Raw genomic sequence first — 15648 nt, 5'->3', positions numbered from 1 at the left:
TCTCGGCTACAATCGGGCGGAAGGCGGTCATGTTTTAGATATTGTAGATGTGTTGTCAAATTGTCCAAAAAAGTGTCTCTATTGTAAAGTCCCATTACATTCTATTATCACATGTTATTAAATATGAATTAAAATGTTCTTTCCATATATGAATTAAAATGTTCTTTCCATATATGAATTAATATGACTTGCCATCTTTTAACTAATAATAACCCATTTCACCCTTGTCTAAAAGGATGTGTTAGTTGGGCCCTCACAACTGTCATTGTGTAACTAATTAGTGTGTCAGCTTTCAGCCTCACAGACAATAAGGTGAAAAAAAGCTTGAGATGCCTGTCGGGATGACATTAAATCTTCCATAATTGATTGTTCTCCATCTTTGCTGATACAAATACACATGTAGCCGTGTCGCTTCACGGCTAATAAATGTCTTTGTTGGCTGACACAGGATTACAGCAATTACTCTCTGCTGTACATTCACTGATCATTCTCCTTGCAATTTGTCTACCATGAAACACATTTCCACAATAGAAAGGAGTGAAAAATACAATTTATCCCACTGTGTTGGTGTTAAAATAAGTTATAGTGTCTATTTAAATGGTGCAGTGCTGCATGATGCTGGTTAAATATTGTCTTCACTTTAGCCTCTGTTTTATGTCTACAGATTACAAGGGACTACACTTTCCTGGATTACATACTGGGAGGATGCCAGCTCATGTTTACTGTGAGTTTAATCACTTGATAAATGTACATTTGGAGCTGTCTGTGTGGAGTTTGTATGTTTTCCGCATGGGTTTCCTCCCGCAGGTAGGTTCATTGGAGACTCTAAATTTACCACAGGTATGAATGTGAGTCGAATGATTGTCTGTATGTGCTCTGTGATAGGCTCCAGCTCACCCCACCTTGAACAGGTTTAGTAGAACAAAATGAATACACGTAAAGAGGTCTTGTGTCCTCCTGCACCACTTGTATTGACGTGAAGTGAAGTGAATTATATTTATATAGCGCTTTTCTCTCGTGACTCAAAGCGCTTTACATAGTGAAACCCAAAATCTAAGTTACATTTAAACCAGTGTGGGTGGCACTGGGAGCAGGTGGGTAAAGTGTCTTGCCCAAGGACACAACGGCATTGACTAGGATGGCGGGAGCGGGAATCGAACCTGCAACCCTCAAGTTGCTGGCACGGCCGCTCAACCAACCGAGCTAAACCCAGAGTACTTTTAAAAGGGACATATTAAGATTTTAATCTACATTTAAAAGTAGAAAAATTACATTAGATTTGCTTTGTTGTGAATTTGGTATACATTTTGCTGCAAAGTCACATGTACAACCCACTTTCTGCGTATGTCTGCCAGCTGTTTGTTTGTGGATGCGTTGCTGTTAGATTGCAATTGAAATCATGCTCTGACCTCTCCAAAAGTATCACAATGTATATTTAAGAAATGTACACTGTTAAATAAATAACTTGAAGATAAACATTTTTATTTTTACAGACACGATCAAAAATACTCTTCATAAACAGTATTAAGATTCACCCGGTCACAACATCAGGTACAGCTGCACACCATCGAATCGATACAGAGCTGCTTTAAAAAGAAAAGCTGCTACTAGCAACATTTATGTCACTGCATATGCACATCCCACAATTAAGTGAGAATAATACTTTATCCTCTCTAAAACCAAGTAGAGATATCACAATGGCGCCCTCTTTTCCTGTCAGAGTTTTGGGACGGCGTGGCGCAGTGGAAGAGTGGCCGTGCGCAACCCGAGGGTCCCTGGTTCAATCCCCACCTAGTACCATCTTCGTCACGTCCGTTGTGTCCTGAGCAAGACACTTCACCCTTGCTCCTGATGGGTGCTGGTTAGCGCCTTGCATGGCAGCTCCCTCCATCAGTGTGTGAATGTGTGTGTGAATGGGTAAATGTGGAAGTAGTGTCAAAGTGCTTTGAGTACCTTGAAGGTAGAAAAGCGCTATACAAGTACAACCCATTTATACAACCCACATCCAGTTTCATATCGGCCAATTTTGGCACAACAGGCCCGGGTAAAATGTTATGGACAAACAAACACGTAAGTATTTAATTACCATTATTTATTATTTACATCAGAGCAAGTGGGAGGGCATTGAGATGAAATGGAATAATATGCATGGCTCCAGGTAGCAGTCATAAACAGTCTCACACCTGAAGCAGAAGGGGAAGAGCCCCTCCTCTTATAATACATGTTCAAATAAGTACGTTCGCCACACTGTGACGTCACACAATAGCCCTTGTTTAAAAAATACTGCAAAACACAGCGCCACCCAAAACTGCGTACAAGCTTACACCTAGATGCACGAACCTTATGATTTGACATTTTGACATTGTTTAACTGCACTTTTTTATTTATTTTGCAAATCATTAACAACCATTATGAAGTACATGACACCGAATGGATTTTAGAAAAATGTATTCTATATATTAAATAAACCTAAATAAAAGTCCATTTAACGTGGAGCCAGAGGGAGCTCCTCTTTTCCGCCCATAAAATCCAATAAATAACCATTCAAAAAGCGCCAACAATACTCTATTTACATTCCGTGATATGGATATTAACCAAGTATTAGTGATATTTTTTTTATAAGCACTAATGCAGACAAACTATTTATAACTACTGTGTGTACCTATGTTTACATCATCAGGTGTAAGATTATTGTAGATCATAAATCATGCCTCTCACCTGGACAGAAAAAGTCTGAGTAGGTATTCCGTCAGGTTGGTACACTTTGACAGTCATTTATAACTCGAAAATGGCCAAAAAGACACTAAAAGACGCTTTATCCCCCCTTCCCCCCATTTCCTCGTGAGGATTATGAGACATTCTTCACCTAAATGGGAATATATGATCATCCTTGCAGTCGGCATCCTAATGACAGCAGGCCTTGTACAGTAGGTGATGTTTTATTATCTTTGATGGCTCTCATAAAGTCTGCAATGAGCAATAATCAGTGATGGAAAAAAAAGCAAAGGTTGTGATGCGTTTTTGAAATTATTATCAAAATATGTAAATATTAAATGTTATTATCAAAGTGTCTGTTACGACATTACATATACAGTATACTTACATAATGTATATAAAACCTCAATGGAGGTGTTTGGATGTTTTTTAAGGGCTTTATGGGCAAAATTGTGCAGCTCCTGTAAGCATCATTGTAAGCAGACTTTTGATCGCATTCATTTAATATTTAGATTGCAAAAAAAAAAGAACATCCATCTTCATGTCTTTCATAATGATTGTACACGATAGGTAAAAAGTGAAGTTCTCCTTTAACATATGTATTTACATTATATCAACATTTGTAAGTCAGAATAGACTAAAATCCTCATAGGTCTTGTTTACTGTAAGGGTTACATTAAATAGTAAAATTTCTCAAACATGTTACTAGTACTCTTTAGCTTCAATCAGACTGTTAAAGGCCTACTGAAACCCACTACTACCGACCACGCAGTCTGAAAGTTTATATATCAATGATGAAATATTAAAATTGCAACACATGCCAATACGGCCGGTTTAGTTTACTAAATTGCAATTTTAAATTTCCCGCGGAGTTTCTTGTTGAATGATGATGCGTGCGCATGACGTCACGGACTGTCGGGAAATATTAGCGCAGCACTATTTGCGGCTAAAAGTCGTCTTTTTCAGTGCGCAATTACACAGTATTCTGGACATCTGTGTTGCTGAATCTTTTGCAATTTGTTCAATTAATAATGGAGAAGTCAAAGTAGAAAAATGGAGTTGGGAAGCTTTAGCCTTTAGCCACACAAACACACTGTGATTCCTTGTTTAAAATTCCCGGAGGTGAAGCTTTACTATGGATCAGAGTGGTTAAGCGAACATGGATCCCGACCACTTGTCAACCGGCAGGTTTCGGTGAGAAAATTGTGTTAAAAAGTCGCCTATAACCGGAGATCTGTGACACCCGCGGACACACCCCTCCGACTATCAGGTACTATTTAATCTCACTAAAACACTAGCAACACAATAGAAATATAAGGGATTTCCCAGAATTATCCTAGTAAATGGGTCTAAAAACATCTGAATCCGTCCCAATGCAATCGCCTTTTTTTTTTTAACTTTATTTAACTTTTTTTTTTTTTTTTCCATCCTCGCTCAAATTAATGGGGAAATTGTCGTTTTCTCGGTCCGAATAGCTATTGCTGCTGGAGGTTTCCATTAAAAACAATGTGAGGACGTGAGGAGTCCTCACCCTCGTGACGTCATCGTCTGCAACTTCCGGAAAAGGCAAGGCTTTTTTATTACCGACCAAAAGTTGAGAACTTTATCGTCGATGTTCTCTACTATATCCTTTCAGCAAAAATATGGCAATATCGCGAAATGATCAAGTATGACACATAGAATGGACCTCCTATCCCCGTTTGAATAAGAAAATCTCATTTCAGTAGGCCTTTAAAACTCTAGTGCCTGCTTTATAATAGGCCAACACACACACAGAGTCACACACATGCATGCAGGCTCACACAAGTGTGTTCTCACAAGCAGTTAGTAGAATATACTGTGCTGTAAATACAGTATGAATACATTGTAAATCACACAAAACACAAAGCCCTAGTGTCAAGTTGCCACTGTAGACCAAATGCAGAGGAGAAGGAAGGAAAACCAAAACAATTATTTCAAATAATAAAAATAACTGCACAGCCACACAAAATTGTGTCTAAAATGTGTCCCTTACTTGCATACATAAACATGTTTTTTTGTGTGTGAGGTAAAAATTTGTCAATTCATCAGAGGGTTTTGGTAAAATACACACTTTCACAAACTGCTCCTAATCAATCAATCAATCAATCAATCAATGTTTACTTATATAGCCCTAAATCACTAGTGTCTCAAAGGGCTGCACAAACCACAACACAAACCACTACCACATCCTCGGTAGGCCCACATAAGGGCAAGGAAAACTCACACCCAGTGGGACGTCGGTGACAATGATGACTATGAGAACCTTGGAGAGGACGAAAGCAATGGATGTCGAGCGGGTCTAACATGATACTGTGAAAGTTCAATCCATATTAGAGCCAACACAGTCGCGAGAGTCCAGTCTAAAGCGGATCCAACACTACCCAACACAGCAGAGTCCCGTTCACAGCGGAGCCAGCAGGAAACCATCCCAACCGGAGGCGGATCAGCAGCGCGGAGATGTCCCCAGCCGATACACAGGCAAGCAGTACATGGCCACCGGATCGGACCGGACCCCCTCCACAAGGGAGAGTGGGACATAGGAGAAAAAAAAACAAACGGCAGATCAACTGGTCTAAAAAGGGAGTCTATTTAAAGGCTAGAGTATACAAATGAGTTTTAAGGTGAGACTTAAATGTTTCTACTGAGGTGGCATCTTGAACTGTTACCGGGAGGGCATTCCAGAGTACTGGAGCCCGAAATGAAAATGCTCCATAGCCCGCAGACTTTTTTTGGGCTTTGGGAATCACTAATAAGCCGGAGTCCTTTGAATGCAGATTTCTTGCCGGGACATATGGTACAATACAATCGGCAAGATAGGATGGAGGTAGACCGTGTAGTATTTTATACGTAAGTAGTAAAACCTTAAAGTCACATCTTAAGTGCACAGGAAGCCAGTGCAGGTGAGCCAGTACAGGCGTAATGTGATCAAACTTTCTTGTTCTTGTCAAAAGTCTAGCAGCCGCATTTTGTACCAACTGTAATCTTTTAATGCTAGACATGGGGAGACCCCAAAATAATACGTTACAGTAGTCGAGGCGAGACGTAACAAACGCATGGATAATGATCTCAGCGTCTTTAGTGGACAAAATGGAGCGAATTTTAGCGATATTACGGAGATGAAAGAAGGCCGTTTTAGTAACGCTTTTAATGTGTGACTCAAAGGAGAGAGTTGGGTCGAAGATAATACCCAGATTCTTTACCGTGTCGCCTTGTTTAATTGTTTGGTTGTCAAATGTTAGAGTTGTATTATTAAATAGAGGTCGGTGTCTAGCAGGACCGATAATCAGCATTTCCGTTTTTTTGGCGTTGAGTTGCAAAAAGTTAGCGGACATCCATTGTTTAATTTCATTAAGACACGCCTCCAGCTGACTACAATCCGGCGTGTTGGTCAGCTTTAGGGGCATGTAGAGTTGGGCGTCATCAGCATAACAGTGAAAGCTAACACCGTATTTGCGTATGATGTCACCTAGTGGCAGCATGTAGATGCTGAAGAGTGCAGGGCCAAGAACCGAACCCTGGGGAACTCCACACGTTACCTTAACGTAGTCCGAGGTCACATTGTTATGGGAGACGCACTGCATCCTATCAGTGAGATAAGGGTTAAACCAAGACAGGGCTAAGTCTGACATACCAATTCGTGTTTTGATACGTTCTAATAAAATATTATGATCGACGGTATCGAAAGCAGTGCTAAGATCGAGGAGCAGCAACATAGATGACGCATCGGAATCCATCGTTAGCAATAGATCATTAGTCATTTTTGCGAGGGCTGTGTCCGTAGAGTGATTTGCCCTGAAACTGGATTGAAAGGTTTCACATAGATTGTTAGACGCTAAGTGTTCATTTAACTGCTCCGCAACAATTTTTTCGAGGATTTTTGAAATAAAGGGAAGGTGAGGCACCGGTCGGTAGTTTACCATGAGGTCAGGATCGAGGTTAGGTCTTTTAAGGAGATGAATAACCGCTTTTTTGAATGCTAGGGGAACAGTGCCCGAGGAAAGTGATAAGTTTATAATATTTAGCACTGATGGACCTAATAATACAAAGAACTCCTTGACAAGTTTCCCGGGAAGAGGGTCAAGTAAACATGTTGTTTGTTTCATTCCATTGACACGTTGTAACAATTCCTCTAATGTTATTTCCTCAAAATGAGAGAAACTATTTTGGAGGGCAGTATCCGCCATATATACAATCGTATCTGTGTTAATAGAACCCCGTTGTAGCTGGGACGCATTGTCTTTGATCTCCTTTCTAATGACTTCAATTTTCTTATTAAAGAATTGCATAAAGTCATCAGCTGAGTGGGTGGAGCTACTGGAAGGGGTCCCTTGTTGGGTTAGCGATGCTACCGTACTAAACAAAAATTTAGGATCGTTTTTATTACGGTGGATGAGATTTGAGTAATATTTAGCTTTAGCTAAGGTAAGCATGCGTTTATAAGTTATTAAACCATCACTCCATGCTTGATGGTGCACCTCAAGTTTAGTCGTGCGCCATTTGCGTTCCAGCTTTCTACATAATAATTTCTGAGCTCTAGTTTCTTTTGTAAACCACGGGGTACGCTTTTTTGGAGCCTTTTTTAACTTTAGCGGTGCTATGTTATCAATGGTTTCACGCAGGGCGTCGTTAAAGTTGTTAGTGAGGTTATCAATAGAGCCCACATATTTTGGGAATGGTGCCATTACCGAGGGCAGTAGGTCAGCAAGAGTTGTCGTTGTGGCCGTATTAATGTTGCGGCTGCTATAGCAGTTATTATTATTATTAGTTTGACGAACATGCGTCTGAACCTCGAATTTTATAAGGTAATGATCGGAAAATACTTTAGTATACGGGAGTAATCCCTTGCCTTTTGTTACAGATATGCAGGTGTTTCGGAACACACTTACAGTGGGGCAAAAAAGTATTTAGTCAGCCACCGATTGTGCAAGTTCTCCCACTTAAAATGATGACAGAGGTCTGTAATTTTCATCATAGGTACACTTCAACTGTGAGAGACAGAATGTGAACAAAAAATCCAGGAATTCACATTGCAGGAATTTTAAAGAATTTATTTGTAAATTATGGTGGAAAATAAGTATTTGGTCAACCATTCAAAGCTCTCACTGATGGAAAGCGGTTTTGGCTCAAAATTTCACGATACATGGCCCCATTCATTCTTTCCTTAACACGGATCAATCGTCCTGTCCCCTTAGCAGAAAAACTACCCCAAAGCATGATGTTTCCACCCCCATGCTTCACAGTAGGTATGGTGTTCTTGGGATGCAACTCAGTGTTCTTCTTCCTCCAAACACGACGAGTTGAGTTTATACCAAAAAGTTCTATTTTGATTTCATCTGACCACATGACATTCTCCCAATCCTCTGCTGTATCATCCATGTATTCATTTTGGTATAAGCTCAACTTGTCGTGTTTGAAGGAAGAAGAATACCGAGTTGCATCCCAAGAACACCACACCTACTGTGAAGCATGGGGTTGGAAACACCATGCTTTGGGGCTATTTTTCTGCTAAGGGGACAAGACAATTGATCCGTGTTAAGGAAAAAATTAATGGGGCCATGTATCGTAAGATTTTGAGCCAAAACCTCCATCCATCAGTGAGAGCTTTGAATGGTTGACCAAATACTTATTTTCCACCATAATTTACAAATAAAGTCTTTAAAATTCCTACAATGTGAATTCCTGGATTTTTGTTTCACATTCTGTCTTTCACAGTCGAAGTGTACCTATGATGAAAATTACAGACCTCTGTCATCATTTTAAGTGAGAGAACTTGCACAATCGGTGGCTGACTAAATACTTTTTTGCTCCACTGTATACATTGCATCTCATATACTTCTTGCAAATATTTTAACATGCATGTGCTCATACTGTAAAGCAGCCCATCGTCAAAAACCACGCGTTGTCACACAGTGCAAATTACCTTAAAACTTCCAAACCCTCTGCAGAAATACAGCGAACATTTATTTTTCCTTACATTGACAATTAGTCACACACACTTCTTTGCTGAGAAGAGGACATTTATTAGAAGCTGCGGCAAACACATTCGATACCTTTTCTGCCAGATCACATTGCTTTAGATGCGAAAATAAGGAATCTTATTTTCACATACAGCACACACCCAATGTGGGGTACAGGTGTCACAAATCTACAAAGAGAGAAAGGAGTGCAGAAGTAGACACACACGTGCAGATGTAGCTGTTCTGCGCTGTTCAATCAGACTTAGTATGACTCTAATCCTAATCTTCAGGAAGGGAAAACTCTCGCCTCAGGACTGTGGAGCAACATTGCTTTGTAACACTCTGGCATAGAGAGACAGTCTTTTGGATGCTTTTATTCATGTTCGATGTTTGCTCGTAATTTAGGGCACAAATGCTTCAAGAAATGTTATGTGCGCAGAGCAGAATTTAACAGTCGACATAGGATACAGTGTATTAAGCAGGCACCTCATTAAAACAACACTCGGTGTGTAAATTCTCATGTGTAGCGGTGCAGAAGAGGAGACACTCATTTCAACGATGCATACAGTAGGAAGTCAAGGTAGTCCAGAGTTTTTCCAGCTAGGGCCACAAACAGAAATATGTGACATTTGCTGAAACCAGTCCAATGTAGGTCAGTAAAGGCTAAAATATCTGAACAATACATCAGCATATAAGTTTTGTTCTAAAGGTCACTTCACAAATTACTGGAAGACATTGATACCTTGGATTTTGTTAGTAGTCTGTCCCAAGACGAGGATCATGCGTAAACTGAATGCCTGATGTAAATCTAATTACTATATATTTATTACATTTGAGAAGAAATTTATATTTTGACTCAAACTGTATTAGCCGCACCGGACTATAAGCCACAGATACAGTGGGGCAAAAAAGTATTTAGTCAGCCCCCGATTGTGCAAGTTCTCACACTTAAAATGATGACAGAGGTCTGTAATTTTCATCATAGGTACAGTACACTTCAACTGTGAGAGACAAAATGTAAAAAAAAAAATGCAGGAATTCACATTGTAGGAATTTTAAAGACTTTATTTGTAAATTATGGTGGAAAATAAGTATTTGGTCAACCATTCAAAGCTCTCACTGATGGAAGGAGGTTTTGGCTCAAAATCTCACAATACATGGCCCCATTCATTCTTTCCTTAACACGGATCAATCGTCCTGTCCCCTTAGCAGAAAAACAGCCCCAAAGCATGATGTTTCCACCCCTATGCTTCACAGTAGTTATGGTGTTCTTGGGATGCAACTCAGTATTCTTCTTCCTCCAAACACGACGAGTTGAGTTTATACCAAAATGGATACATGGATGATACAGCAGAGGATTGGGAGAATGTCATGTGGTCAGATGAAACTAAAATAGAACTTTTTGGTATAAACTTAACTTGTCGCGTTTGGCGGAAGAAAAATACAGAGTTGCATCCCAAGAACACCAAACCTACTGTGAAGCATGGGGGTGGAAACATCATGCTTTGGGGCTGTTTTTCTGCTAAGGGGACAGGACGATTGATCCGTGTTAATTCCTGGATTTTTTTTTCACATTCTGTCTCTCACAGTTGAAGTGTACCTATGATGAAAATTACAGACCTCTGTCAGCATTTTAAGTGGGAGAACTTGCACAATCGGTGGCTGACTAAATACTTTTTTGCCCCACTGTATTATATTTCTTTATAAATTCAGTTGGAATGTATTTATTTTGGCACTGCGTAATAGTATGTACATTTACTTTTTTCATCAGTTTTTATGTATTTTTTAGTAGTATTTGTTTTTGTAATCAACTTGACCTACATTTTAACACATGCTTTCACATCATTTAAATGTTTATTAGTAAAATTAGTAAAGTTACTAATTTAGTGTTAATATTTAAGCGCAAGGGCGTAGAATTGGGTAGGGATGCTAGGGACACGTCCCTACCAATAACCGCTACTGTGTAGTCACTATCAATACAAGCGCTGCCCGTAATGTTTAGTCAATGATTATGGCACAGAAAGGGTTAAATGTCGGTCTCTGCTAGAAGTCCCGCCTCTAACCTAAATATCGCTCCCTGGTTGGTTGCCGCTTTCATGCTAACTTACGTGTGATTGGCTGTCCCCGCTGTCATTCCTTCTGCTTGTAAAAGCTAGCCTATATGCTAGTTGCTAGCGAGCGGACGAGAGGCAGTGTAAGTTGTAAGTTCTAACTTGTAAGTAAGTGTAAGTTGTAAATTGTAAGGAAGTGTAAGTTGTAAGTAAGTGTAAGTTGTAAGTAAGTGTCTCACTGTGGAAAAAATAGTCCCACCTATCCAGACGTTAGCTCCAAATTAGCACTGCATCTCGTCTTTTCCTCCGCTTTTTTTCAGGTGAAAGTCAATGCTCAGTCCCCTTTACCATTGCTAACCCTCCCCGGAGGTGAAAGTTAACCTTAAACATGTGAATTCAACTACTTTAGTCTGTTTTTTAATATTGTAAAAACATCAGCTGTCTTTTACTACGGACTGCAACAGTCCGTTGTCATGGATACATGACAACAACTTCGATTCATATACCAGTCATGCGTGCCTGAGGCGGAGTGATAGCCTACACTGTGATAAGGCTTTAGAATATTTAAACCACAGTTAACAGCCAATCAGATCGCCGGATTTCACCTTTCCGTTTTATTTTTGAAATTATTTTTTAGTTTAATGTATTTGTGTAGAAGTGAGCAACGGTTTGAAAATATCAAAGTGGTGGAAATACAATAAACCCTCACTAGATGATCATGTGATTTTACAATGCTAAAATATAATTCATTAATATGAAGTAATATTCATATTTAGTAAAAGCCTTTTTGCTCAGGCAGTAACTGTACCATCAAGCTCTATGGTCATTGCCCTTAAAGGGGAACATTATCACAATTTCAAAAGGGTTAGAAACAATAAAAATCAGTTCCCAGTGGCTTGTTGTATTTTTTGAAGTTTTTTTCTAAATTTTACCGGTCTCGGAATATCCCTAAATAAAGCTTTAAAGTGCCTTATTTTCGGCTCTCTGCGAAGACACTGGCCATTTCCCTGTGACGTCACACAGTGCTGCCAATGTAAACAAACAATGGGTATACCACAGCAAGATATAGTGACATTAACTCGGATTCAAACTCGGATTTCAGCGATTTAAGCGATTCAACAGATTACGCATGTATTGAAACAGATGGTTGGAGTATGAAAATATTGAAGAAGAAACTGAAGCTATTGAGCGAATAGCTATTGACGCTATTCATAGCCATAGCATGGCCGAATAGCTGCGTTAGCATCGCTGGTAAAATGTGCGGACCAAACGATCAGGACTTTCACATCTTTTGACACTGGAGCAACTTAAATCCGTCGATTGGTAAGTGTTTTTTTCGCATTAAATGTGGGTGGAAGGAAACGTAATATAGTTGCAAATGCATCTACAGGTTATCCATACATCTCTGTTCCATGTCTGCTTTAGCACCGCCGGTAAATAGCATGTTAGCATCGATTAGCTGGCAGTCAACATCAACAAAACTCACCTTTGTGATTTCGTTGACTATCGTTGCAAATGCATTTGCAGGTTATCCATACATCTCTGTGCCATGTCTGCCTTAGCATCGCCGGTCAAATGTGGAGACACTGGCACATTCAATGGGGGTCTGGCGGCAGACACTTTCGCATCTTCGGGCCAGTGGTGCAACTTGAATCCCTCCCTCTTAGTGTTGTTACACCCTCCGATAACACACCGTCGAGGCATGATGTCTCCAAGGTTCCAAAAAATAGTCAAAAAAACGGAAAATAACAGAGCTGAGACCCGGTGTTTGTAATGTGTTGAAAATGAAAATGGTGGGTGTGTTACCTCGGCGACGTCACATTCTGACGTCATCGCCTCCAGCGCGATACACAGAAAGGCGTTTAATTTGCCAAAATTCACCCATTTAGAGTTCAGAAATCGGTTAAAAAAATAGATGGTCTTTTTTCTGCACCATCAAGGTATATATTGACGCTCACATAGGTCTGGTGATAATGTTCCCCTTTAATGTATATGTCATGCATCAACATATTTTTGGCCAGCAGTTAATTTCTGTTACTGTCCGGCGGAGGCATGTGTTTGGCTCTTTCAAATAGGAACAACCTGTGGACACTAATCTGCTTGTATTTGAGTATTAGTGACAAACATATTTACAGTACAAAATCAGCAATAGAAAGAAGTAGTTGAAGGGAAAAATTGTGAGTGATTTAAACACAAGTTGGGGAAAAGATTATTACAGTTCATTTATGGTTATTTACAATGTTGTATTGCATGAATGTATTTCTGATGTTGTTGATGGACAGTAGGCTATGTTAATTGACAGTATGATGCACAGTTGCACTACAGCCCTACACTAAAGAGTAAAGATGAGAACTCTTCCAAGTTGTCTCCTTTGCTTTCATTTTAGTTGCTTTACCCTATAACATCTGCATGACGTGAAATTATGATTGCTAATGTAAAAAAAAAAAAGGAAACTTTCAGAGTGCTGCCTTGGAGCACTTTTGTGTCCCCACCAATCTTAAAATCAAACCTATTCCCTTGTTTAAGCGGACCCTCTGTATTGGAAAAGTCAAAAAGAACCCAAAACAACAAGAACCCCTGTTCTCTAGTACAGTAATGTGGACTGAAGTACAGCATTGTTCCTTGTTTAATATTCCTCAGAGCTTGTAGGGTGTGCTTTTCATCTTATGTTAAGTGTATATTGTGTGAACAATTATAAATAGCTTGGGGCTACGAATGTGTTGGGAACAGAATGGCGGCATTCCCCACTGTCACCAACTTCACAGTTATCAAAGTAATAATGTCTAGCGCCAGAGATCACTGGGGGGAAATGGTTTAATAGCTTCTGAAATGTCATGTTTTAGCACATCAAATTCATGCTCCAGATGGGCTTGATAAGCTGTGTGGCGGATCATAAACTATTACAGTACATAGTCAGTGCTGCTCACACTGTTATTCAAAACGTTTAGTATTTTGTATTTAGTTGTTTTTAGTACATACGGTAAAGCCGGGGCTCAGCTGTTGAAGTATTATTCCAGTGAAGTGATTTAAAGTAGCCCTGATTATTGAAACTGCACAGCTTTACAACTCTAACATGCTGTTAATATTATTGTTATTATTATTATGAGATCAAGCCCCGAGGTAAACACATACAGTAGTGCCGTGATTATATCGACACCATACTTATCTCTGCTAATCTTTCTTAATACCATACCATTTTTCTAAATGTTATAGTGGTACTCAAACATTTATCACCTTTTTCCCTGTATGAATAAAAAGCGTATGTGTTTGATATATATTCTTTAACATGCAAGATGATGCTGCAAATTTGAGTGCTGACTTGTCAAAGCAGTAGTAATAAAAATGAGTTATGTCTACATGTTTAATTTATAGCTAGTTTAGACTGTGACATTGGCAGTTACAAGGTTAACTGTTCCTATCAGCACACAAACTGCATTTTCATTGCTTGAGGCAAAAACGTGTCAGTCTCCATCTCATTTATTGTTTGGGCTCATGTGTAAACGTGTTTCCATCAATTCTCTGCATGTCATCACGTTGCCACTCTGTTATTGTCTGTGTTAAAATAGCCCTCCTTCTGGTGGAGGGGCTATTCTGGTAGTTTTATTTCCGAGATGGCATCTGCAGAGCCGGGCAATACAATAATAAGCCATAATCATGTGTGTAAAAGTGACTTAGCTGTGCACATGTGTATGTTATATTGAAATATTATAGTGTAAGAATGGGTAACTTTCATCTTTGAATGGATACGGTACCGTATGCCAGCAAATGGGAATCATTACCGATACTTACCAAAACCCATTTACAGTACTTCTGCATGTGTTCAAATGTGTTAATGCATGTTATTTGTTAAAAAAAACCCCATCTCAATTGGGACATAAATTTTCTTAAATTTATGTCCCATTTGCAAGTATTATAAGGCAGACTTTGCATATAGTTGCGATTCCAAGACGTTAGATGGCAGTGATGTATAGGCTACAGTATGTTGCTCTAGCTAGGAAGTAGCCTTTGCCATGAAGTTGAATGTGACAGTCTAGTCTTATGATGCGCCCTACAAAGTGTTTATGCTGTAAGTATTGTATTTATTTCACATTTGTATTGGTAGTTTACATTACCAATTTTGGATGTGTTGAAATCACCATGTAAAATGGCAACTGCGAAACAGTAGCATGTGTATGGCAAAGCCAATGTAAATTAGCATCAAGCTAATGCATTTTGGAAAATTGAAGCCTTGCTTTAAATCCGAATGTTTTCCTTCAGTCATACTTGCTTTGTTGGCATCGAAAATTGCAACATTGCTTCTTTATTTATTTATTAAGGCCATTGCATATGAGGGAACATCTGCAAAAATACAGCTGTATGCCAGATTATAGCACACTTGTTTCTATTGGCAGGCAACAGAAATATACGAACAAATGCAGAAGCACAAATAAAATTCAAATCATTAAAAAGGACATTAAAGAGTGTGGTCACATACTTGGTAAAGTTTAATCTACTTATTAAGGTGAGTTTCTGGTGGTGAGTGGTAGGAAGTTTCAATATTTAATTGCTTTGACTGAGAGCAGTTAGGCTGAACCATCAAGTGTTGCTTGACTGATTCTTTCCTCGACAAGTGCTCCGTCTGCAATCGGATGTGACGTCAACAAAGGTATCGAAATATGGCACAGTTTGGTAGTACCGACTGACTTACAATACTACCAAATTTGTTACCCATCACTATTATTGTGTGATACCTTTTTTAGAATGTGGATTGAGTGGTTTGCGGTCCTACATCCAACTATCATATCGATCAAAACTCCAAAATTGACCCAGTGAGGAATCAGATTAAAGTTCAAATAAGGGTTATGGTTTGGATTCAAACAAACTTTAGTGCTTCCCCTATGTCGGCTGAAATATACAACTCATAA

The 15648-nt window shown here is 39.3% G+C and overlaps 1 protein-coding gene across 1 annotated transcript in view; it reads left to right on the top strand.

The window, feature by feature from the left end:
• The window catches only part of cpne2 (copine II), an 81278-nt gene that overhangs the window by 43222 nt on the left and 22408 nt on the right, over window positions 1-15648 (top strand). Inside the window, exon 10 of the mRNA XM_061917434.1 lies at window positions 665-724. Coding sequence (XP_061773418.1) covers window positions 665-724 — 60 coding nt within the window. The remainder of the gene's footprint in view (window positions 1-664; window positions 725-15648) is intronic.

The sequence above is a fragment of the Nerophis ophidion genome, linkage group LG12 (genome assembly GCF_033978795.1).
Source record: "Nerophis ophidion isolate RoL-2023_Sa linkage group LG12, RoL_Noph_v1.0, whole genome shotgun sequence".
Taxonomy (NCBI): domain Eukaryota; kingdom Metazoa; phylum Chordata; class Actinopteri; order Syngnathiformes; family Syngnathidae; genus Nerophis; species Nerophis ophidion.
This window is presented reverse-complemented; position numbering and strand designations above follow the sequence as displayed.